The 27,355-nt window shown below is 39.0% G+C and overlaps 1 protein-coding gene across 1 annotated transcript in view; it reads left to right on the forward strand.

Moving 5' to 3' along the window:
- The window catches only part of SEMA3D (semaphorin 3D), a 283,059-nt gene extending 263,244 nt beyond the window's left edge, over positions 1–19,815 (forward strand). The window contains exon 19 of the mRNA XM_017344335.3: positions 17,113–19,815. Coding sequence (XP_017199824.1) covers positions 17,113–17,133 — 21 coding nt within the window. The 3' untranslated portion in view covers positions 17,134–19,815. The remainder of the gene's footprint in view (positions 1–17,112) is intronic.
- Positions 19,816–27,355: the final 7,540 nt, after the last annotated feature.

Here is a 27,355-nt window from a genome sequence, read left to right on the forward strand (position 1 = left end):
TTAAATCTACTGTATCCTTGTTGATCTTCTGACCGGATGATCTGTCTATTTCTGAGAGTGGAGTATTGAAGTCCCCCAGTACTACTGTATTGGGGTCTAAGTCTCCCTTTAAGTCCGTTAATAAATCTTTTAGATAAACTGGTGCCCTGTAGTTAGGTGCATATACATTGATAATTGTTATCTTCCTGTTGAATTGATCCCTTAATCATGATATAGTGTCCCTCTTTGTCTCTTTTAACAGTTTTTGTGGTAAAGTTTATGTTGTCCGATATTAAGATGGCTACGCCCACTCTTTTTTCATTTCTGTTGGCATGGTATATCTTTTTCCAGCCTTTCACTTTCAGTCTGTATGGATCTTTGTTGGAAAGATGTGTTTCTTGTAAGCAGCAAATAGATGGGTTTTGTTCCTTAACCCAATCAGCGAATCGGTGTCTTTTAACTGGACAGTTCAGGCCATTCACGTTCAAAGTTACTAATGATAAGTGGTAACTTTGCCCTGCCATTTGCCAAAGATAAGTTCTAATATATGCTTTGAATTCCCTGTGATCTTTTGCTGTGAGGTTTCCTTCCTTGGAAAGAAAGAAATAGAAGAGGATACCAAGAAATGGAAAAATCTTCCATGCTCATGGATTGGAAGAATCAATATCATCAAAATGTCCATTCTCCCAAAAGCAATTTACAGATTCAATGCAATACCAATCAAGATATCGAAGACCTTCTTCTCAGATCTGGAAAAAATGGTGCTGATTTTATATGGAGGCACAAGAGACCTCGAATAGCTAAAGCAATCTTGTACAACAAAAACAAAGCCGGAGGCATCACAATACCATATTTCAGGACATACTACAGGGCAGTTGTAATTAAAACAGCATGGTACTGGTACAGAAATAGATGGATAGACCAATGGAACAGAATTGAAACACCAGAAATCAACCCAAACATCTACAGCCAACTTATATTTGATCAAGGATCTAAAACTAATTCCTGGAGCAAGGACAGTCTATTCAATAAATGGTGCTGGGAAAACTGGATTTCCACGTGCAGAAGCATGAAGCAAGACCCCTACCTTACACCTTACACAAAAATCCACTCAACATGGATTAAAGACCTAAATCTACGACCTGACACCATCAAGTTACTAGAGAACATTGGAGAAACCCTTCAAGATATTGGCACAGGCAAAGAATTTCTGGAAAAGACCCGGGAGGCACAGGCAGTCAAAGCCAAAATCAACTATTGGGATTGCATCAAATTGAGAAGTTTCTGTACTGCAAAAGAAACAGTCAGGAGAGTGAAAAGAAAACCGACAGAATGGGAAAAAATATTTGCAAACTTTGCAACAGACAAAGGGTTAATAACCAGAATCTACAAAGAGATCAAGAAACTCCACAAAAACAAAACCAACAACCCACTGAAGAGATGGGCCAAGGACCTCAATAGACATTTTTCAAAAGAGGAAATCCAAATGGCCAACAGGCACATGAAAAAATGTTCAAGGTCATTAGCAATCAGGGAAATGCAAATCAAAACCACAGTGAGGTTTCACCTCACCCCGGTTAGAATGGCTCACATGCAGAAATCTACCAACAACAGATGCTGGCGAGGATGTGGGGAAAAAGGGACACTAACCCACTGTTGGTGGGAATGCAAACTGGTGAAGCCACTATGGAAGTCAGTCTGGAGATTCCTCAGAAACCTGAAGATAACCCTACCGTTCAACCCAGCCATCCCACTCCTTGGAATTTACCCAAAGGAATTTAAATTGGCAAACAAAAAAGAGGTCTGCACCCTAATGTTTATTGCAGCTCAATTCACAATAGCTAAGACCTGGAACCAACCTAAATGCCCATCAACGATAGACTGGATAAAGAAATTATGGGATATGTACTCTTTAGAATACTATACCGCAGTAAGAAACAACGAAATCCAGTCATTTGCAACAAAATGGAGGAATCTGGAACACATCATGCTGAGTGAAATAAGCCAGTCCCAAAGGGACAAATACCATATGTTCTCCCTGATCGGTGACGACTGACTGAACACCAAGAGGGAAACCTGTTGGAGTGAGGTGGACACTATGGGAAATGGTGGCTTGATCAGCATAGCCCTGACTGTTAATGAACAACTAAATACATTATCCCTCTTAGTAGTTTTTTTATCTGTTCTACTTAATATGACTGGTTTAGATCTGTAATTGATGCACAGTTATTCTTAAGTGTTGAAAATTAACTGAAATGTGATCCCTGTTGAACATGGTGGTGGGAATGGGAGAGGGAAGAGATGTATAATTTGGGACATGCTCAGGCTGACTTGCCCCAAGTGGTGGAGTTGGAAGCATACCAGGGGATTCCAATTCAATCCCATTGAGGTGGCATGTACCAATGCCATCTCACTGTTCCAGGTGATCAGTTTCAGTTCACAGTTGGTCATGGTGAAGGGACTGGGAGTCAAAGGGAGCACATAGACAAGTCTAGTACCTGCTAACGCTAACTGATGGAGTAAATAAAGGGGAGAGTGATCCAACATGGGAAGTGAGAATCTCAGCAGACTCATAGAATGGCAGATGTCCTAAATAGCACTCTGGCCTCAGAATCAGCCCTAAAGGCATTCGGAGCTGGCTGAAAAGCTCATGAGAGTATTTCAGGCATGGAAAGCCAAGACACTCTGGCAAAAGATCTCTGCGAGTGAGATCCCAGTGGAAAGAACAGGTCATCAAAGAAGGAGGTACCTTTCTCTGAAGGGAGGAGAGAACCTCCACTTTGACTATGACCTTGTCTAAACAAGATAAGAGTCGGAGAACTCAGAGGGCTTCCATAGCCTTGGAAACTCATGACTGGAGCATAGGGAGATTACTGATGCCATAGACAGGAGTGTCAATTGGTAAAGTCAACAACAGGAGTCACTGTGCACTTACTCCTCATGTAGGATCTCTATCCTTAATGTGCTGTACATTGAGATTTAATGCTATAACGAGTACTCAAACAATATATTTCACTTTGTGTTTCTATGGGGGTGCAAACTGTTGAAATCCTTACTTAATGCATACTAAACTGATCCTCTGTAAAAAAAAAAAAAAAAAAAAAAAAAAAAAAAAAAAAAAAGAAATTATCAATTCCCAACTTGACTCTCACTGGGATTAAACATGACAATAGGTCTGCTCTGATTTCATCATCATTTAAAAAAATCATCTATTATTTTTCACTTTATGTTTCTGTGTGGGAGCAAACTGTTGAAATCCATACTTAATGTATACTAAGCTGATCTTCTGTATATTAAGATAATCGAAAATGAATCTTGATGTGAATGGAAGGGGAGAGGGAGTGGGAAAGGGGAGGGTTGTGGGTGGGAGGGATGGTATGGGGGGGAAGCCATTGTAATCCATAAGTCGTACTTTGGAAATTTATATGCATTAAATAAAAGTTTAAAAAAAAAGAAATATAAAACAAGTAATATCTCATCTTTGAATTGACAGAATTTATATATATGTATTAAAAGATATATTTATTTATTTATTTGAAAGGCAGAGTTATAGACAGAGGGAGAGACAGAGACAGACTCCCCAAATGTCTGCAACTGCCAGGGCTGGACCAGGTCAAAGCTAGAAGCCAGGAGATTCTTCCAGGTCTCTCGCATGTGTTCAGGGGCCCATGCACCTGCATCATCTTCCACTGCTTTCCCAGTTGCATTAACAGGGAGTTGGATCAAGAGTGGAGCGGCCAGGACTCAAACCAGCAACCATGTGGGATATCAGTATGGCAGATGATGGCTTAATCCACTAGACCACAAAACCAGCCCCCAGAATTTGTATTTCAATAGAAGAGAATAATATTTTCCTGCATAACCATAACAAGATGCTATCAGGTCATAGAGTCAGAAGTAATTATGATTGCAACTGCAGAAAACTTCACACAGAAAGTCACATCTGAGTTGACCACGAAGTTCAATGGAGTTTGAGAGCCAGTGGTGGCTGGTGAATGGAGGCAAACATTCTGCAGGAAGTGCACAAGAAAAATCTGTGAGGTGCAATACTGACAACTGACGACTTGCAGCCACAGGAAACCCAAACAGAGCTTTTCTGTAATACTTTTCTTAGGAGATATGCCATGGTTTCTCTTAATGGATGCATTCTTTTTTTACCTTTTATTTAGTAAATATAAATTTCCAAAGTACAGTTTATGGATTACAATGGTTTTCCCCGCCATAATTTCCCTCCCACTCGCACCCCTCCCATCTCCTGCTCCCTCTCCATTCCATTCACATCAAGATTCATTTTCAATTATCTTTATATACAGAAGATCGATTTAGTATATATTAAGATTTCATCCGTTTGCACCCACACAGAAACAGAAAGTGTGAAATACTGTTTCAGTACTAGTTATAGCATTACTATACATTGGACAACACATTAAGGACAGATCCCACATGAAGAGTAAGTACACAGTGACCCCTGTTGTTGACTTAACAATTTGACACTCTTGTTTATGGCGTCAGTAATCTCCCTAGGCTCAAGTCATGAGTTGCCAAGGCTTGGGAAGCCATTTGAGTTCGCCGACTTTGATCTTATTCCAACAGGGTCATAGTAAAAGTGGAAGTTCTCTCCTCCCTTCAGAGAAAGGTACCTCCTTCTTTGATGGCCCTGTTTTTTCCACTGAGCTCTCACTTGCAGAGATTTTTTTTTTTTTCCCAGAGTGACTTGGCTTTCCATGCCTAAAATACTCTCATGGGCCCTTCAGCCAGATCCGAATGCCTTAAGGGCTGATTCTGAGGCCAGAGTGCTATTTAGGACATCTGCCCTTCTATGAGTCTGCTGTGTATCCCACTTCCCATGTTGGATCGTTCTCTCCCTCTTTTATTCTATCAGTTAGTAGACACTAGTGTTGTTCGTGTGATCCCTTTGACTCTTAGTCCTATCAGTGTAATCAATTGTGAACAGAAATTGATCACTGGGACTAGTGAGATGGCATTGGTACATGCCACCTTGATGGGATTGTATTGGAATCCCCTGGTACGTTTCTAACTCCACCATTTGGGGCAAGTCCGATTGAGCATGTCCCAGATTGTAAATCTCCTCCCTCTCTTATTCCCACTCTTAAATTTAACAGGGATCACTGTTCAGTTAAATTTAAACACCTAAAAATAATTGTGTGTTAATTACAGAGTTCAACCAATAGTACTAGAACAAAAAAAAATACTAAAAGGGATAAAGTATTACATTGTTCATCAACAGTCAGGACAAGGGCTGATCAAGTCACTGTTTCTCATAGTGTCCATTTCACTTCAACAGGTTTCCCCTTTGCTGCTCAGTTAGTTGTCCCCGATCAGAGAGAACATATAATATTTGTCCATTTGGGACTGGCTTAATTCACTCAGCATAATGTTTTCCAGATTCCTCCATCTTGTTGCAAATGACCAGATTTCATTGTTTTTGACTGCTGTATAGTATTCTATAGAGTACATGTCCCATAATTTCTTTATCCAGTCTACTGTTGATGGGCATTTGGGTTGGTTCCAGGTCTTAGCTATTGTGAATTGAGCTGCAATAAACATTAAGGTGCAGACAGCTTTTTTGTTTGCCAATTTAATTTCCTTTGGGTAAATTCCAAGGAGTGGTATGGCTGGGTTGAATGGTAGGGTTATCTTCAGGTTTCTGAGGAATCTCCAGACTGACTTCCATAGTGGCTTAACCAGTTTGCATTCCCACCAACAGTGGGTTAGTGTCCCTTTTTCCCCACATCCTCGCCAGCACCTGTTGTTGGTAGATTTCTGAATGAGAGCCATTCTAACTGGGGTGAGGTGAAACCTCACTGTGGTTTTGATTTGCATTTCCCTGATTGCTAGTGTTCTTGAACATTTTTTCATGTGCCTGTTGGCCATTTGGATTTCCTCTTTTGAAAAATGTCTGTTGAGGTCCTTGGCCCATCTCTTAAGTGGGTTGTTTTATTCTTAAACATTTTTGTTTTTCCTTTCAATAAAGTAATGTGTGAATTAAGATGGTTTTAAGTTAAAATATATTTCACTCATTAGGTGTTAGGTAGCAATGCTTCTTTTACAAAATGATACTGGAAAAGGTTGTTTAATATTAATCCTTCCTCAGAGTTAGGTTTTTTTTCCTTGTATATTTTAACTATTGTGTATCTTTCAAAGTTTTAATTAATGTTAATATTTCTACCTTTATACCATCAAAATTGATGTTGTATGAATATTTGTTTCTCCCCAAAATTCAGAATTTGAAATCTACACCCTCAAGGTGATGGTATTAGGAGAGGGCTTTAGAGAGATGATGAGACAACAAGGAGTGAGGACTCATCCTAGGGATTGGTGTCTTATACAGGAGATTCCAGTGAGCTTGGCAGCCCTTTCCACCATGAGTAGGTCCTGTCAGAACCAGAAAGTGGGCCCTCGGCAGACACTGAATCTCTATGACCCTTGACTTTGGACTTCCTAAGTTCTGTTACTATGAGAAATAAACTGTTGTTTTTATAACCCACCCAATATATGGTATTTTGGGATAGAAGCCCCAGATGGACCAAGATAAAAATGATTTTCACTTATGTTTTCAGGAGAAACAATTGACAAATATCATAGAGTACTATAAAAGAAGAGAGGGGCCGGTGTCGTGGCTCACTTGGTTAATCCTCTGCCTGTGGCACCAGCATCCCATATGGGTGCCAGGTTCTAGTCCAGGTTGCTCTTCTTCCAGTCCAGCTCTCTGCTGTGGCCTGGGAGGGCAGTGGAGGATGGCCAAGTGCTTGGGCCCCCGCACCCGCATGGGAGACCAGGAGGAAGCACCTGGCTCCTGGCTTTGGATCAGCACAGCGCCGGCTGCAGTGGCCATTTGGGGGGTGAACCAATGGAAGGAAGACCTTTCTCTCTCTGTCTCTCTCTCTCTCACTGTCTATAACTCTGTCTTATATATATATATATATATACACACATATATATATGTGTGTCTTATATATATATATACACATATATATATGTGTGTGTATATATATATATAAAAGAAGAATGCTGTTAGTTTTAAAACACATAGTTTAAACACCATATGCTGAAAAATGTGGCAATTGATCAAAGCTGGAATTTTAAAACACAATGGCAGCAGATAGCTGGTTACATCTGAAGAGAGAAATCATTTCAGCCTATTTAATGCCATATGAAGTCGAGATCTGAATTGGCAGGAGGTAGGTGACAATCTGCTGATGAAGAGAGAGTACGCCAGGACCGCTATGGACCTCCACCAGAGTTCCCTCTGGCTTCGCCCTGCCCAGGCATAGTTCACCATCTTTCGGGTCCTAACTTGGGACAAGCATAAATGCTGAAGGCTGTTCTTCCTGGTGGCGACCATTTGTGAAAAATATACACAGACTCATGGAAAGGATTAAGAGGTTGATGATTGAATTCATGATAACATTTTCTGAAGAAGAATGGAGAGACTGACTCAAAGACATAACTGCCTATAAGAATATTAAGAACCCAAATGTCGATGAAGAAAATACTTGACAATCATGAGAGCTGTTGGAAATATTAAACATGATCAAATAAAGAATTTTTGTCTTAATTCTTATATACCCTTGTGCATTTGTTATGTCTACTTTCAAGCAATAAAATTGGAAGTGACATAACTATTTGGGCATTCTATACCTTTATTATTCTTGAGGCCTTTTTCAGAATGATCATACTAATGATTCTGGATGTGATGTTTCTGGATGTATAGAAAGATGTCATAATGAATTGGGAGCAATGTATGTGGTTTAAAATTCAGTCTACATAAACACAGATTATTTTTCAGCCAGTCTCTTCAATATATAAATATTTTTCTCAGTAGAATATCTTCTTATGGACATAATTTTATTTGAGTACCAATGCTATTTAATAGAGGTTATTTTTTCTATAATTAACTTTATCTGGATGTGGGTTTTTTTTAAGAGCAAGCTAATGTGTTAACTTAATAAATTTCAAAATCATTGTCCCTATATGATGGTGACCTGACTTGGTGAAATTATCCATCACTGACACATTTGCTTTTCTGCTCTATATTGTGGTAAATGTAATATTCGCAGATCACTGTTCCAAAAGCATGATATTATGGCTATGAGAAACAGTTCCTTTGAGAAGACAGTGACATTTAAGTGTTCATTTTGTTTACCATTTATGTTGTGTGAAATAAATGGGAGTGTGAAAACTGAAATTAATGCTCAGCCAGTTGTGGGTTGTTTCACCGTGTATCTGACACAGGGTTCTGTGTTTTGGTATGACACAGAAAATGCAGAGTGAAAGCAGACTGAGTTAGGTAGTTGAAGGAAGGGATAGATACTTGGAACAATAGTTACGAGGACACCTGGACATCCACATCTCATGTTGGAGTACCTGAGCTCGAATCCCATCTCTACTATCACGGACTGTCGCACACAGTGGTGAAGAATCGAATGACTGGGTCCCTGTGACACATGCATGCAGGGAGTGAGCCAGTGGATGGGAGAGAGATTCTTTCCCTCTCTCACTCATTCACTCTCTCTCTCTCTTTGCCTTTCAGATAAAAGAGAGGAAGAAAGAACTTTTTAAATAAGGAATGAATGAATTTATAACAACAATGAAACAGTAAAAGAGAACAGAAGACACTGGATTTCAATTATTTTTCTCAGTCAATTACACTGTAGCTTGGGCTTCTAGATCAGAATTTTAATTTATATATACATATTATATGTACATATAGTGTATATACACACATATGGTATATATGTACATATAGTGTGTGTGTATATATATATATAGTCCACCTTGTTTTAGGCATTAAGGGAATATAGTGTGCACTTCATCAAAGCCTTTGGACATCTTGATTTTCAAATGGAAAGGATAGTAATCTTAACCAGAGGTCTCAGGTGATTTTTAGTGTACACTGTTTGATGTAGATTTTTCTTCAACTTGTATGAAGCTGTTCAGGTTGAGGTCTTGAAGTGTGGCTGGGAGGAGATGGTGGTGCCCAGGACTATGTGAAGGGCTTGTGGTTTGCCTATCAGTGACAGGATTCAGGTGCGGTGAGGTTGGCACATCGGCACAGATGGAAATGTGGGTAGCAGTACCTTCATTGGGTCCCCAGTTCTAGGATCTCTGAGAATTAGCCATTCCCAGTGAAACTCTTGTATTGGAATTGATAGAAAACTAATAAAAATGAATAGGAAGCATTTACTTGGACTCAAAATATGTACAAATTGAATTGGGCATATTTTAAAATATACCTATGATCAACACATTGGTATACTTCTTAGTTCAGTCTCAGATTGCTGGAAGATGATATTGGAAGTAGCTAGCTCTGATTTAAGAAAATGTTTAAGATAAACTTAATTTGTCTTAGATTTTGTATAATGTACTCTTTTTCTACTTTAAGAAATATTTCAAATGTTTTCATCATGAAACTCATAATCCCAAATTCTCAGTAAATAGTGAAAGAAAACTAGCTAATGCCAAGTAAAGAAGTTCATCTATCTATAAAATGATGCATTTTGCCTGAAAATTGAACTGTCAAATACATTTTTGGTATTTATATACAAACGAAGTTGCTTCTGAGTAACATAAGCATGCATTCTAGAAATGAAAGAGCATCCTTTTAAGAGCCTGAACTTTAAGACTAGGAGAAATAAAATCTTATAAATGGGATATTTTACATTTGTTTATTATGTTCTAAGATTAGTTCCATTTCAAAAAGGAATTTACTGTATAAGAGCTTAAAATATTTTATTCATCTTTCACTGAAAATCTCACATAGATCATGTAATGTGGATATTATACGGAGATCCTATATGGATTCTTTAGTTTAGCTAATATGCTATAGGAAATCTTACCTTTGCTGATTCTTTTCTCAATTTTTAAAATAAATTTTGTATTGGATCAAGATAATACACAGGCCAAGATTTTCCAACTCAAATTCCAAAACCATTTAACTTTATGTTGAAGTTGAAGCTCATTTTATGAAAAGGTAATTTCGTGCTTTCTTTAAAGATCAGGTGGCTGATATTTTGAACTGACTCATTTGATATGAACAGCTACGATCTTCAGAATGATATGTTACTTTCAATTATGAAAACTACAAAGTAGCTTTGCAGAAAATCAGCATCAGTCTTAAATGCTATTGTACAGTATCGGTCACCCTGTAAAAATATGGCAGTGCTACTGGGAGAGATGAGTTAGGCACTATGCATAGAAGGTCGGTTGTCCTGAAACACTGGGATGTGAGAGAAATGGAGATAATTTAGTCCAGTTCTCCCATTTTATAGTGAAAATTAACAGCTGAAGGTGTTAGCAAGAGAGCATACAATATGTGCTTTTCTGCTATAACACATAAGACCAATATGTTTCAAAGCTTCTTAAATTCATGAGTGGATTAAATTCAGTGAATTAGGGTTGGCATTTATGAGGTTGCTTAAAAGATGATCTTAGCCTCGGTTAAAAATCAAATGTCTCAGTGTAGTGTAGTTTAATCGAGGGCAGGGACTTTATCTTGTTCCTTACCTCCTCCCTGGCTTTCAACCTCTGACCAAGGCAGTGCAGTATACTGCATTTGCTGCTATGTCTATTCTTGCTATCATGACACTAAAACTGTAAAATGGAACTTAAAGATTGGGTTCTTTGGTCACAAGCATTGGGGATAAGTACCTCATACTGATTCACACCCTTCTCCTCCCACATGCTGCAAAATTAATTGTTCTCTTGCTTTTGAATAACCCTTGCTAATACTATGCAAAATATAATCTTGAAAAAGCTGTATCTGATAAGGCTTTGTATAAACATTAATTTGTGTATTCTAATTGATTTTATCATTCGAGTATATTAGTCAATTGATGTTTAGTAAAGAGTGTTCAAGAGATAATTTCCATTCCGGTTTTCTAACACTGTGTGACAAATATAACAATGTAGTATTGTCACTAACAGTTTTGGTTCACCCGCACAATGGCCACTCAGAGTCCCTCATTCAATTAGGTTGCAGGTAGAGGGAGGAAGAGGCCCTGGTGACCTGGGAAGACTTTTTTCACTTCCTTATGGCAACTGGCCTTGTGTCACTACAATTCCAGGGTCCAGTTGGTCACCTTTCTCTCTCCAGGAAGTGCCTTCTTCCTTTGTACCATCTCTGTGCATGTTCATCATACAGGAAAGGCCTCTTCCAGTATCAAGCTATTAAAATCTACTTAATTCTGTTGGCACTCATTGCATCAAACAAAACGCGTAGCCCCAACTGGCCTTCAGATCATTCTCTCTCTTAACCAATGTTAGCTTGTTCTGATGCAACTCCCTTGAAGTCCTTAGGGTCCCCATTATTTAACAAAATATTCAATGGACTTGTCCTTTAAGCCCTTCCTGGGCCTTTTGAACAGCAGAGATGTTCTGTTGTGTGGCACCTGTGGCCCTAACAGAGGACCTGTCTCATGGTGGTCTTTTTTTTTTTTTTCCATTTCTAACTTGGAGAATATTTTGCTGCAGATAAGGAAGATGTTTATTTTTGAGCCTAGAAAGTCATGGTTTCTATAATGTCCTATAAATGATGTTCAAAAACTTAACATTCATTTTTAAAAAACATTTATTGAGTTATACAAGTAATTTTTATTATATATTACATATATACATATTATACATATTATATGCATATTATATATACAAGTAAATTTTACAAGTAATAATTGTACGTATTTATGGCATACAAAATATTTTGCTACATGTGTACCAGTGGAATGACCAAGTAAGCTATTTAGCAAATGCATTGTCTCCCATGCTATTTTTGTGGTGAGAACATTTGAATTGACTCTCTTGGCAATTTAAAAATATACAACATATTGTCATTAACTGAAGACACCGTGATATGCTGTAGGTCTCCTGAACTTACTCCTTCTGTCTGTCTCACAGTTTCATGTCTTTGTTAACACCTCCTCAATCCCCAAAACCCCAGCCTCTGCAGAAAAAAATAAAGACTTGTTGAACTCATAGGAAGAGAGAATGAGCAGCTCTTCTTTCAGGCATACTTCTCTTCCATGTTTTGGGAGCATCTACAAGTGGGTAGAATCTCTTTTTTTTTGGACAGAGTTAGACAGTGAGAGAGAGACAGAGAGAAAGGTCTTCCTTCTGTTGGTTCGCCACCCAAATGGCTGCTACGACCGGCATGCTGCGCCAATCTGAAGCCAGGAGCCAGGTGTTTCCTCCTGGTATCCCATGCAGGTGCAGGGCCCAAGCACTTGGGCCATCCTCCACTGCCCTCCCGGGCCACAGCAGAGAGCTGGACTGGAAGAGGAGCAAGCAGGACAGAATCCGGCACCCCAACCAGGACTAGAACCGGGGTGCTGGTGCCACAGGCAGAGGATTAGCCTAGTGAGCCACGGCGCTGGCCATGGGTAGAATTTTTAATATTCAGTGGTAACATCTTTTTAATTAGCCACAGGTCATTATAATCCTCTGAAGTTCACATACCACAGATAATAGTTTCTGCAATTCTTTGGTTTAGCATGTAATCATCACCTTTTCTTCCGTTTTTTCTTCATTGTCCTTTAAGCTTTCACTAGCAGCCCCCAGGAGTTCCTTCTGCCTTATAATAACCCCTCTTCTTTCCTCCACATCTGCCCGCTGCCTCCAGTGAAAGCTAAGGTCCCATATTTTATATCCTTTGATCATTCAGCTACCCTGTATCTAGGCACCAAATTTCTCTTCTGGTTATTTATTGTGCACAATGAGCCACCACAGCAGTTAGTGGCATAAATAACAATCACCCAATGTTGACAGAAGTCTGATTTAATTAAAGGAGGCTGCATTTCTGAGACCTGAAGGAGAGGTCTGATGATGAGAGATAGCCAGGGCAGTCTGAGTAGAGCTGTTTGCAGCTTTAGTTTTTTGTCGTTGAATTTTTGGATTCCCCCTCTGCCTTTGAGATCTACAGGAGCTAGAGTTTCCACAATGGTTTTTTATTTTAATTTCATAATTTCTTTATTAGTCAATTTATACTTATAATCTAATAAAAGTCTGAAAAATATTTTTCTTAACTATTGAGACAAATTCTCTTTAAACAAATTGAACCTCAGATTTAGTATGACCAATACTTCCAACCATGAGCAGAAACAGATGAACAAATATAATGATTATGAAACATTGTCAAACATATTTACATTTGATATAAAATACCAATATAAGCTTAGTTCATGTCACCAGTTCTTTGTCTTTTACTTCTCTGAGGAATGGGAATTCTTGTTTTAATAATTGTACTAAGTGATAATTTGTTTTGTTGTATTTTGCAAAGTTTGCAAGTATATTTTACCAAGTTCACATGATACTTGTCAGGTCTAAAAGAATAATGACTCAGACTAATAAAGAGTTTGATTTATTCAGTAATTGATTTTTGATCTAGATGTCACTTCTGAGTTCTTCTTCCATGATGACATAAACCCAAGTCACTTGTTGATTCTCTGTATTCATAGCTAAACTTTACACATAATGTTAAGCAAATATTTTTTGTATCCATGAGTTTATTGTAAGTGTTTATATTCTTGCAGACATACAATTTCCTCACAATGACGTACTAAGTTCTATTAATCTGAGACTGTGTAAACTAAGTGCCTTGTAGTGATATATTGACCTAATCTTTTAGCATTATTGAAAACTTATGCTTTATTATTGATTGTTGTTGGGACTATTTAGAGATTTGTGTGTGTGTGTGTGTGTGTGTGCAGGCTTCCAAAGATGTGTATTTAAAATTTTGGTATTAAGTGCCTGCTATGTGCCCAGAATTTGTTCTAATATAAGCATTGGAGATAAAAATCCCTGCCTTTATAGAGCTAATTTCTAAAGAAGATAGACTATGAAAAATGCATGTAAGGAGGATATGTAATGTGCAGGAAGTAAGAAGAATGAAAGGATAGTTCTTACACTCACATACCTGGAACAGAAACAGCCAGCAGAGCTGTCTCCACAGGGCCTCCTCACCTCTGGTCTGGGTATTCTCACAGCATGGTGATGTTGGTTTATTAGAGTGTTCAGGGGTGTGTGAGAATCAGTGATTATCCCAGGAGGCCAAGATGGACTTTCAGGGCTTAAATGACTTCAAGCACATCAGTATTATCTATGCTTTCAGTTGTGTGGGGTCGAGCAGATGCAGTGTTGGAGAGGACTACTCTTGGGTGTGCATATCAGGAGGTGTGTTCCATTAGGGGACCTCTTGGGACTACCTACCTCAAAGCTTGTTGTTGTCTGTGCAAACGAAGTGTCTGAAGGCCAAGTAGACCCCAGAAGTCTGAAGGAGCCTTTCTCGTAGAATTTATAATCTTGATTTACTTCCACTATTGCTTGAGTTTAATATTCTCTCTTTATATTTCAACGTACTGTATTTCATTCTCTTGGGATTTTTTGTGAAGGATTCTTAAGGATCTATGGCAAACTTATATATACTTTGGGAAAAAAATTCTCAAACTGAGATGTTAGTTTTTTCCCCCTGAGGATATCTTAAGTTTTTTTCTGAATAATTTGTATTCCATCCTGAGAATTAATTATGATAAATTCATTCTTCAAATTTTATAGTTATTTTCTATATGTAATCACAATTCAAATGAAATCACTTTGAAATAATATATTTGAAAATCCTAGACTAGTTAAGATTTTCCATTGCTAAAATCAAGCTTTACAAATAAGCAAGCTTTGTTTTGGTTTGTGAATACACAGCTTTATGTCACCATCAGATCTGAGCAGGGATAGTGTGTCTTCAAACATGAAACAGACAACCTGTTCATGTCAGTGAATGAGAACAAGATTAAAAAAAGGTAATGTGGTGAATTAAGAAAGAAAAAGGAGCTAAACACAGCCCAGGTGGCAAATAATAGGAGAGAGAAGGGAGGGAAGGTGACAGGGATGCCCTGGATGTGTGGCTTCGTTTCTCCTCGTTTTGAGAGAGAAACCTCTGGTGAATTATTTTAATTGCCTGGTCATTGCTGATTTTCTTTTCCTTTTTTCCTCTCTGCGTATATCAGTTCAAATTATTTCCACATTGGAGTAAAGGGCACTGATATGGATACAGGTGGGAGAAATGGTCCTCTGCTAGTTTTCCTGTTAACTCAAAACAGAAACAATATGTCTCCATTCACCTTCTCCTCTTCTCTGCATTCTTTAATTTCGCTCTCCGGCTTCCCTCATATCAGGGCAGCTGCAGCTGCAAAACTCACAGCGAGTGGAGCACGGCCCAGGTGAAGGAGAGAGAGCTGGAGGGGCTTGGATTTAGCGAGTGGTCTTGCATGTCCCCTCTTTGTAGTATCGGTAGCCCACTATCATGCGATCTGATTGTGAATCCTATTATTCTAATGGCAAGAAAGTGTGTTTTTGTATGAGAAATCACTTTCCATTCTTGGCAGCCACTGGAGCAGGAGAAAGCCCCCATAATCACCAGAGATATTTTCATGGGGAGATTTCTGTTTGAATACAGATTTCACTTACCAGATAAAAATGACCCTGATACTTCTCTAAATTTTATTTCTATTAGGATCAAAGCTCAGCATTGGGTCCTTATAATCTGGTTATTCTTGGTTGAGAGTAGGGGCCGTGATTAAAGAGAATTTCCTTTTGATCCTGAATCTTTGACAGATACTGAACAGTCTAGACCACACAAGATTAGTCGAAACTGTCGGAAATAAATATTTAAGGGGGAAATGATTAAACCGTTTTTCTACAACAGGATTTTTTTGGAACTGTTTCCTGAAAGGAAAAAAAAAAAGGCTTATAGACCTCTGCAGTATTCTTCTAAGAAGACCACACCTGGAAATCTGAGTGTTCTGCTCAAGGCGCTTTGTGAGACAGGAATTTGAAAGGTATCTGAGAGATAAACGAAGCCACCTGCAGGCTGCTGCGTGATGGCCTGGGCTGGCCTGGCCCTGGGGGACTTGGGCTCCTTACACAGCTGTCAGGCTGCTGCCTTGGTCCTTTATTGCTCCTTGGGAAACCAAACCCATCAAAAGGTGTCAATGAGGTTGTATAGGAGACAGCAGCTCTACTTTCATAAAGGGACACTGTTAAATACATGCGAATAACATTAATATGTGCTTAACGATGTTGGCAAGTCATGTGATCGAAGTCCTGGAAGAAGATGAAAGCTCACCACAAACCGGAAGCCTAGGAAAGCAGGACAAAGAACGTCGAATGTGTGTGGAATAATCAGTAATCAATAATCCTCCCCCAAAATAGTGAACACTAAGCAATAATCCACGAGGAGAGAGAGTTAACAAGAACAGCAGAATCAGGAAGGCTTGGTTACAGCTCTGCTGGGATTCTGGTCTGCAGGCAGAGTGAAACAAATCTCCCACAAAATGTGCAGTGTTGTGATTGGACATTTACAGTTGTTTCTCTTTAATATCTACAGTCACGTCCTGTGACACAGAAGAATTTGGAAAAATCACATACTACAGATGCCTATTTATTTTTTGAGGAGGATGACCCTGGAAAGCAACACTACATTTGCAAGAAGTTGTTTTCATATTACACAATTAGTTGTTTCTGAAATATTAACGTCAGCTTTCTAGTACTATAAAATGTATGCATTTTGATTTTACAAAGATAAAAGTGTCATTAGTTCTTGTTAATATCACTATTCATCACGGTTTTTTTTTTTTTTTGCCTTAATGCAGCAAAATTTGTGGGGTTTTTTTTGGTGGTTGTATTTTAAGTTTTATTTACAAACTAGGTTCCCAAAGGCTTATTAATAATTAATAACATCTTTCTTTATCCTTTCCATTCATTTGGTTGCTTATGTTAGTATATGGTGTGAAGCATAAGTGTAACCTAATATTCTGTTGCAAATTGTACCTATTTGACCCAACATCATTTATTTAAATCCATCTTAAGTTTACTGATTTGGAAAGCTTCTTTTAATAAGTACTAGGTTCCCAAATATGTGTAGCAATACTACCTTTGAAATTTCACTTACTATGTTTTTTGAATGCCAATAGTATTCACTGTTGAGGCATTGTGATATGCTATAGGACGTAATCAGGCAACTCTTGTTTCTTTTTCACCTTTTTCTCTGCTGTTCCTAAATGTCTTTTTCCCATATGAACAACAGTCTATTTCTCTACTTCCATAAGAGTAACTGTTGGTGTTTTGCAGGAGCTGAGTTTTGATTTTTGAGTTTATGGATTGTGAGAGATCACCAGACCCTGTGAACCTCCGCTTCTTCGTTTTCAGAGGCTTGGCCAACCTTTGTGTTCCAGTGGACCTCCGTGCCCTCAGGAATGTACAACGATTCCCTTCACAGAAGAAACATTCCTTTCAAAAGAACTAATGTCTGCTCTATGTTTTATTACTCCCAAACCTATAATTTGGAAAATGTGTACATGTATCTAGTCTTACATTAATACTTCCTCTCCTTCATGATGGGCTGGCACGCATTTATAAGACGTCTTAATTTCTTCTTTTCCCCGTCTCCTTTCTTTTCCGTGTAGGTTTTACCCTAACATATCATTGCTGTTTGCTTTAAATTTGTTGTATGATTGACAGGAGATCTTCTATCCCCCCCTGCACTGACTCCCCTCTGTGATTCTTCTTTTCAAAAAAGAAGATATCTTTATTTTTAAATCAGCCCAAGCCATGTTTCACGTTCCACGTACTCCATTTAGGTGCTCTTACAGCAAGGAAGACTTGTCCATTTAAATTGAGAATTTAAGATCTTAGAAAAGATACAGACCTATGCATATTTTTGTCTGAAACAAAGAAATCAACACCCTTTTAAGCTTTCATGTAATGCTTTTAAAATTAATATGCAGTAGAAAATAAACTATACTCCTCTGTTTAGTTTGCTATTATTAGAGATTCTTGTCCTATTCCTAAAAATTGAGAAATATAAAGTAAAAAATAGGGGTGTTTTAATAAGAATCAAAATTTATGTGGATTTTATGTGTTGCATGTTAATAGCATTAAGTATCATGTAAAATTTATTCACAAGCAACTAGTTATACCATAGCTTCTGGATAGGAAAACCAAATTTAGTATTTCTAAAATAAGCTTAATATCTTTACTTAACCCAAGCATTATTAATACTCACATAATGTTGTTTTAATTAAATTTGAGACTTGAGAAAGGGCTGCCTTAGAAATTCATCACTTGCAGGGACAGGGTTATGCTCAGTTGGTTCAGCCAACAGTCGGCATCCTGTTAACAGAGTGCCAGTTCAAGTCCAGGCTTCTTCGATTCTGATTCAACTTTCTGCTAATGCTCCTGGAGAGTTAACAGACGGTGATCCAAGCACTTGAGTTGTGCCACCCACGTGGGACACTGGGATAGAGTTCCTGGTTTCTGGCCATGGCCTGGGTCAGACCTGGTATTGCAGTCAGTCATTCAGGGGCTAAATCAGCAGATTAAAGATTCTCTCTCCCTCTCTCCCTTTCTCCCTCTCTCCCTCTCTCCTTATCTCCCTCTCTTCCTCTCTCCCTCCTGCTCTCCTTCTCTCCCTCTCTCCCTCTCACTCTCCCTTGCTCTCTCCCTCGCTCTCTCCTTTGCTCTCTCCCTCGCTCTCTCCCTCACTCTCTCCCTTGCTCTCCCTCACTCCCCCTCTCCCTCTCCCTTGCTGACCCTCCCTCCCTCTCCCTCCCTCTCCCTTGCTTTCCCTCTCTCTCCCTCTCTCCTTCCCTTTGCTCTGTCTGGGTCACTCTGCTGTCCAAATAAATAGATATATGAATATTTTTTAAAAATCATTGTAACAATATCAGGTAAAGAATTGACAATATTGAATATGTAGGATTAATTCAATGAATATGATATTCTAAGCAGAAAGTGATAATATGTATATGTGGTCTTAATTTGTACTTCCCTGGGAAGAGAAAGGAACAGATGTTCAACCTCCAGGTTTATGAAGGCATGGCCTTTAATATTTTTTGTTTAAATTGTATTGCTACAGGCAGTATTTTATAGCTACAAAATCAGTTTTGAATTAACACTTTAAAGATTTCCTAATGTTATATACAAACCTCTATACTAGAACTATGTAAGTACAACTATAATATACAAAAACTAAGAATAAATAAGTGACCCATAATTTGCACATAGTCCATTTTAAGATTCTGATGTTTATCTTTTCTGATGTTTCTTGTGTATGAACCCTCCCATAGTTTCATTTTATAATACGGTATCACAGGTTACTAATTAATGGCCATTTCTATTTTCTCACTGCTGCTTTACATTTATAAATATGGACATGAACACTCTGTAATTAAATCTTGGTCAGCTGTGCTGATAGTTGCCAAAGTTGCTAATGAACTTATCTATTTTATAATTGCTATTGGTTGTGAAATTCAAACAGTAAAAATCAATATTCCACCGTGGTAGTGTTTGAGAAACCCTGCCATGCCTAAGTGGGAGGACTTGGATATCCTATGAATCTACTAATAGAGTAACCTGTTACTTATATTTTATTAATGAAAGGCATCATGTATTCAACAATAGGAAATTTCAGATAGACTATATTCACTTAAAAATATCCTGACCTTGGCTGGCACCGTGGCTCACTAGGCTAATCCTCCACCTAGCGGCGCCGGCACACCGGGTTCCAGTCCTGGTCAGGGCACCGGATTCTGTCCCGGTTGCCCCTCTTCCAGGTCAGCTCTCTGCTGTGGCCTGGGAGTGCAGTGGAAGATAGCCCAAGTGCTTGGGCCCTGCATCCCATGGGAGACCAGGAGAAGCACCTGCCTCCTGGCTTCGGATCGGCGCGGTGCACCAGCCGTAGCCGCCATTGGAGGGTGAACCAACGGCAAAAGGAAGACCTTTCTCTCTGTCTCTCTCTCTCACTGTCCACTCTGCCTGTCAAAAAAAATAAAATATAATAATAAAAAAATAAAATATCCTGACCTTAAATGTGCTCATGTATATTCTAGAAAACGGAAAGGAAATACCCACAGAAGCAGGTCACTTGCCCAGCGTATTTGCCAAGACTGCTGGTTTCTAAAAGTAGTGGGTTAACATAAACTACCCTTCTCAATGGAGATGAAGGGATTGAACCACAGTGACTGGGCTGGTGTCAGTTGTTAACATATAATCCACTGAGATCAAATCCTACAAACTTGCTGATGTTCATAAATTACAAAAACACTCCCGTTAGTCCCATTTTTGAAACTATAGCTAATGAGAATCATATTCTGAATTTAGTATTGGCTTCAAATATTGAGATCCAAAATTTTCAAGTGCATCAATTCTTGGAAAAAAAGTTCTATCTTCAGATTATGAAAATAAGATAATATTTATTGGAATAACTGATATAACTGAGTTATATCCCACTGTGGGGTTTTCTGAATGATCTTTGATGAATGAGATCTGTTAAACTTTCATTTCAATTATCTAATTTGATATGGATTCAGAGATTCCCGGCGTTGACTAAAAACCAAGAACTGGTTTACATAAACTAAAATGCAATCTTCCTCACAGGTTTATGGGACATTTCTACAGCTGGGAAGAATGATGAACACTTTTTATTGATTAACATGAGGTTTTATTAATATTAGAAAAAGATATAATTGGCTTCCCTTTAAATAGAAAATTACTGAGGGAGGGGAAGTATGCAGATTATAATTGCTCTAATTCTAAAGAAATTGAAATTTCTCTGAATGCTTAATGGAATGAAATGTGGCTTCAACTTAACCTGGAAACATCCTATTATGATGATGTCTATTAAGCACAACAGACATACGGAAATAGCTTGTGACTTAACTGATCTTCCGTGTATAATGCGTTTATTGTATTCTTGTAAAACGCCAAGATCAAAAGCAGCGTTGATACTGACTAGTCCATGGATTATTGCGGTTATAGGAGTAGAATTTTATCATTTACTAGGTCGCTGGGACTCCATTCTTTGTGTTTGGAACAGACAGGCATTCTCTTTATGATTAAAACTTATTCATAGGCTGACAGCTGAATTAATTTTGATTTTTGAATGCGCTTTCTTCCTCCACTAACTGTGTGTTGGTCACAGTGAGTGCCCCGTGCTGTTTCAGCTGATGCTAGTTAGCTTCTGAAGAACAATGGATTTTCTTTAGCGTATTTCATAGGGATTAAGTACTTTAACAACTCCTTTTAAGAGATGCTGGAAAAAAATCCTTGTGATTTCATGGACAATTATGCAGTGAAACTATGTCCCTCTAAATTAGACTTGGTTACATTTCCAAAATCTAGCTGAAGGACTGCTGAAATCACATGACATTATTAAGCTAAAATATCAAGTAATTTAATATATGGGCTATCACTGCTTGAAGAATAAAATTCTGAAAAATTGTTTTTGTGACTCACTGTTTTAGTAGTATATAATTTTTAATAATTTGACAAAGATTTAAAACAAAATTTGGCAAAACACTACCTGACAGAAAACTGATATACACAGGCATCACAAGCATTTGTTTTTGTGTTTTTGATTTTTTTTTAAATTTGAGCTCCCGCATATAAGGGAGAGCATGTGGTATTTGCCTGTTTGTGTCCAGTTTATTTCACTTAACACATGTCCTCCAGTTGCATTCATTCTGATGCAGAATTTCATTGTTTTCATAGCCGAATAATATTCCATTGCATGTATACCTACCACATTTTCTTTTTCCATTCATCTGACAATGTACACGTTGGTTGCCTCCACATTGTGGCTATTATGAACAATGCTGATAAAACATGGTGGTGCAGGTATCTGATAAAATATGTTCATGTGTGGTAGGGATTTTCCCAGTAGTGGGATTGGTGGATCATATGGCAAGTCTGTTTCTTGGTTTTTAACAAATCTCTGCAATTTTTGTCACAGTGGCTACATGAGTTAGCTTCCCAGTAGCAGTGTATAAGGTTCACCTTTTTCCACTGCCTACCAGCTTTTGTTTCTCTCTTTCTTTTGAATAATAGCCATTCTGACAGGAGTGAAGTGATGTCTCATTGTGGTTTTGATTTGAATTTCTTTGATGGTTGATGAGGTTGAGCATTTATTCACTTATTTGTTGGCCATTTGTATTTCTTCTTTGAGAACTATCAATTGAAGTCCTTTGGCCTTTTCACTGCTGAATTGGTTGGGTTTTTGTTATTGTTGTTCAGTTTTTAAGTTGCTGATAAAAATTTAAAATACAAAGTAAAGTTTGAAATGATTATGTGTGACAGAGCTGTTTAGACTTAATGTTCTCTGAGAATCCATGACACCTAATAAACCTCTGTAATTAGAGAGGTACTTAAAAATGTTAGTGAAAAACAGAATTAAATGATGTTTATTTTGGTGTAAAAAATTGGAAACCCGTGCATAGACTTTTCGTAATACACATTTTTAGGAAACTTTTGAAGACCCCATCAGATGCACAGTTTTTTTTGTTTGTTTTTTGTTTGTTTGTTTGTTTTGACAGGTAGAGTTAGACAGAGACAGAGAGAAAGATCTTCCTTCTGTTGGTTCACCCTCCAAATGGCAGCTACGGCTGGTGCGCTGCGCCGATCCAAAGGCAGGAGCCAGGTGCTTCCTCCTGGTCTTCCATGTGGGTGCAGGGCCCAAGCACTTGGGCCATCCTCCACTGCACAGCAGAGAGCTGGACTGGAAGAGGGGCAACCAGGACAGAACCCCGGGGTGCCGGCGCCGCAGGCGGAGGATTAGCCTAGTGAGCTGTGGCACCAGCCCAGATGCACACATTTTAAAATTATTTTGAACCAAAATAAACTTTCAATTTTCCACAAACTTTTGCACTATCTTTGTACTATAGAAGCATGATTTAAACAAAAACACTTAAAATTTGGGCCTGCAGTGTGGCACAGCAGGGTAAGCTATCTGTAATACTGGCATCCCATAGAGGCACAAGGAATCCCAGCGGCTCCACTTCTGATCCAGCTCCCTCTAATGTACCTGGGAGAGTAGTCCATGATGACATACTGGTTGGGCCTCTGTCACCTAGGCGGGAGACCTAGATGGAGTGTCAGGCTCCTGGCTCCTGCCTGGCCTCAGCCCCAGCCGTCCGGTGAGTGAGCCAGTGGATGATCCCTGTCTCTGCGTGTAATTCTGCCTTTCAAATAAATAAATATTAAAAAATTAAAAAAAATATTTTAAAAAAGCCACTTTAAATACAGATTCTACCATGAAGTTTATCAGTGAAAACATGTGACTATGTGGAAAATTTTGTTCTAAAATTCTCCTGGCAAACCGGGGGACACCTACCCAGAGAGTCTCACAGGCTGTGCTGAGACCTGTGGTGATGGGCAGTTGGACCCACTCTCCTCTCTTCAGGCTTGAAACCAACTGCAAATGGTCAGTCCCAGGAGCTTGGCCACAGGCTGAGGTGGGATGGGGAGTGATAGTCTTCAAATAGAATTATAAAAGTTTGTGTTTATTATCAAAGTAGCAGATTTAAAAATGGATTTGAAAGGCACTCAGGAGGCGAGAGGCACTCTTCCACCTTCTGATTCTCTTCCCAAATGCCCACAACTGGGACTGCAGCAGGCCAGAGCCAAGAGCCAGGACTTGGTCAAGGTCTCCCACGGGAGAGGCAGGGACCTGGCTCCTTGAGGCCTCACCTGCTGGCTGCCGCGTTCTTCACTAGAAAGAAGCTGGGGTTGGGAGCAGACCCAGCACTTGAACCAGGCAGTCTGATAAGGGATGGGTCTCCAGCCCCAGGCTTAACTGCTAAGCCAGATACCCACCCCATAGCTAACACTGTGACCCATCCTGTTTGGAGAAGTAAACACAATTTGAAGCATATTTAATGAGTATGTTGGTAATAGGATAGGTTCTCATCTCAGTGTTTTTTTTTTCTTTCTTCCGAGTCTTGTAGAATTTCTGAAATTCACTGTCCTAAATGACATTGAACTGATCTTCCAGGTGCCCTGGGCATGTTCCCCTTCCCTGCAGGATAGAATTCTCTCCTGCAGCCTGCCTGAGCTGCTCGCCTCGTCTCTCCACGCAGTTCAGCCCAGGGCACCAGAGGGCTCTTTAATGAAATCACATTATTTGCCTCTCCACTTATACTCTGGATGAAGATGTTTTAATATCCTTTCATCCTCTTAGATGAGGACTGCCATGTAAAATAACAGGGTGTGTTGTATTTTAATTGTAAGTATTGCATCGTTATAGTACAAGTGTTTAAAGAGGTGCAATACTATATAGTTCTCATTGTCTGTAATCTGTATTGAATTGGACGGCTTGCAGTTTAACTGCTAGACTGAGTCCCCTGGTCTGTCTTAGAAACCAAAGAGCAGGGCTGGTGCCAGCATCCCATAGGGGTGCCAGATTCTGTCCCTCCTCTTCTAGTCCAGCTCTTTGCTGTGGCCCAAGTCCTTTAGCCCTGCATCCACTTGGGAGACCAGGAGGAAGCACTTGGCTTCGGATCAGTGCAGTGCGCTGGCTGTAGCAACCATTTGGGGGGTGAACCAACGGAAGGAAGACCTTTCTTTCTGTCTCTCTCTCTCACTGTCTAACTCTGTCAAGTAATAATAATATAAAAAAAAAAAAAGAAAGAAAGAAACCAAATAGCTTTTCAAGGCCTGCACACACCCTTCACACTCGGACCTGCCTGACTGCAGCATCTTGTAGCAGTTTCTCTCACACTCTTCTCCACTCCCTTGTCTTACACACTGTGGGAGCACCCATTATTAGATTGTGAAATCGGCTTAATGTTCTCTATCTGTAAGTATGTGTGTGTGTGTGTGTGAGAGAGAGAGAGAGAGAGAGAGAGAGAGAATGAATAAGAGCAAAGGAAAGAATAGAAACCAGTATCAAAATGTGGAGCACATGGTAAGGATAGATGTTGTTTTGTACAATTCTTGTTTAAGACAAGTGCATGGTCTGTGTCTGGTGTCTCTGTGTGTGTATCAGGTGGCCACGTCATAGGAACAGCTTGCTCTGGTCCTAGCATTTTGGAAGCCGTACCTAGGCACACTGTCATTCCTTCATTTCTCTAGTCTGAAGTGCAACCTGCTTTCTGCCTCAGGGACCCTGCCAGTTCTGTTTCCTCTGCCTGGATCAATTCTGCTCTCCGTAACGCCTTACTCCACTCATGGGGCTTCTTCCTTGTGATTCTTGGACGCTAACCTTCGGTGACATCTTCTTAGGCCTAAAACAACAACATGCCCTGGGTGTGGAGACACTGCACCACCCTGCTCTGAGAGCCTCAGACAGACAAATATATCTAGTGTGACTAAAACACACACACTCACAAACTCACACACTCACGCAACTCCAGTATTACTTGAATTTCTTCTTGAAGGAAACCAGGAAGATTTCTGAGTTGTTTCTGTGTGCTCTTTAGAGCAAGTAATGCCACCTTTTTGGTAGTATATTCCACTATCTCTCTTCTTTTTCAAATGCAATAAATAATACGAATAAAAGAATAAAAATTTTCTTCCTTAATGATTTTAGTTGATCTCATGATTTCTATGTTATAGCATGTAGGTGTCTGCTTATGGAATCTTGTAAAGTATTCTGCTTTGAATCCACAAGAGGGTTCACATCTCCTCTAGGGAAATAGTTTAAAGAAATGTGTTTGGAGGATCAGAGAAGTATTCTTGAATATGCTTACATGGACTAAATAGCACTGATTTTATTCTAAGTGATACTTTTAAAAGCCTTTGCATAATGTCTCTCTTTTCCATTTTTAAAGAGTTCTAAAAAATGAGCATGCTTGTCTTCCAGCTAGTAACAACAGATGTGCTTAGCATAAAACATCAGAAGTAAATTTTGCAGACTGTAGCTAAGATCTAGCAAGACTGGAATGAGAATTTGCCTTCAAGGCTGCTCTCTGCTATTTCCTCTGCAAACCTGTTTCATGTTTTCCTCGGGAGCTGGGGAAGGGGCGAGCTCTCAGTCCGGCTTCTGTATTGGCACAACCTCTGCCTACCAACTTTATTTTTTTTTTAAAGTTCAAATTGGCTCCTTGTCTCAGAAACTTGCAACAAAATATTTTTAATTCAAAATAGTAGAGATGGTTTCCTACCCCGCTTTATCCGAAAAAGTCAGTTCTAAGGTTCAGTGGCCTTGGACATAAACTCTTTTCAGCCAGTAGGCATCTCGTTTAATACTTTTTGCTAAAAACTGCTCAAGATTGAAATAGAAGCAATAACATAAATTAAAAATCATATGGGATTGGGCTGGCGCCGCAGCTCACTTAGCTGATCCCCTGCCTGCGGTGCCAGCACCCCACGTTCTAGTCCCGGTTGGGGAGCTGGATTCTGTCCCAGTTGCTCCTCCTCCAGTCCAGCTCTCTGCTGTGGCCCAGGAGGGCAGTGGAGGATGGCCCAAGTGCTTGGGTCACTGCACCCACATGGGAGACCAGGAGGAAGAACCTGGCTCCTGGCTTGGGTTCAGCACGGCGCGCTGGCTACAGCGCGCCAGCGGTAGTGGCCATTTGAGGGGTGAACCAATGGAAAAAGGAAGACTTTTCTCTCTGTCTCTCTCTCACTGTCTAACTCTGCCTGTCAAAAAATAAATAACAAATAAATAAAAATTTAAAAAATCATACGGGATTGCCTCTTCCAATTTATGACAAAGAAAACTATTGCAGTGCTTCTTTTAATATTTCAAAACAGTTTTCTAAAATGCTGTGTCCCAATAGCACATTGATTTCCTGTAAATAGTGATTGAAAGAAGTTTTCAGCTTTTAGAGCAAGCTTTGACTTTACCCTGATGGTGGGTATATTTGTAATAATAATCTGAGAGTACTTTGCTTATAATAGTAACATTTCTATAATACTTTTCGATTCTTGAAGCATAAATTTATCTTTCAGATTCTAAGCTGTACTATTTTCTCAAAGCTCTTTGCAACATGTTTTGCTTTTGAAATCTTAACAAATGAAATTCAATGTTTAAATTACATCATTTTGTTTTCATCTTGATCTCCCGGGACTATGACATGAAACAATATGCTTTTTATTAAGTCTACCAATCATTAAAATGTTCTATGTAGATGTTATGCTAGCAGATAAAATATTTTCTCATGGAAGGATAAACCTTTATTTCAAGTAAAATAATACAATAATGCTTAATGCTCCAAATTTATCATTCAATACATTTCTAGAAATACTATACAGCTATGAATGAAATTTACTGTATCAGTGGGCACCCCATTTTTTATGGAAATGATTAATTTTCTAATATAATTTGCATGATGACAAACCAAAAGTTTGTTCCACATTAATGCACAAATAAAATGTGTTCCATGATTTGCTACTGCAAAATGCATTTTCAAAAAGACTCACATATGAAAAATTGTTTCTGACTTGTGTTGGCCCAAGTGCTTGACTGCAGAGTAACCCACTAGAGGATGTAGGGCACCAAGCAGCTGCTATTTCCTTTCTTAGAACCTGACAGTTCTAACAGTTTAAAACCAAGATCATGGTGCTTTTTTATGTTAGCTGTGGGCCTGGTGCTGTG

The sequence above is a fragment of the Oryctolagus cuniculus genome, chromosome 16, assembly GCF_964237555.1.
Source record: "Oryctolagus cuniculus chromosome 16, mOryCun1.1, whole genome shotgun sequence".
In the NCBI taxonomy this organism is placed as follows: domain Eukaryota; kingdom Metazoa; phylum Chordata; class Mammalia; order Lagomorpha; family Leporidae; genus Oryctolagus; species Oryctolagus cuniculus.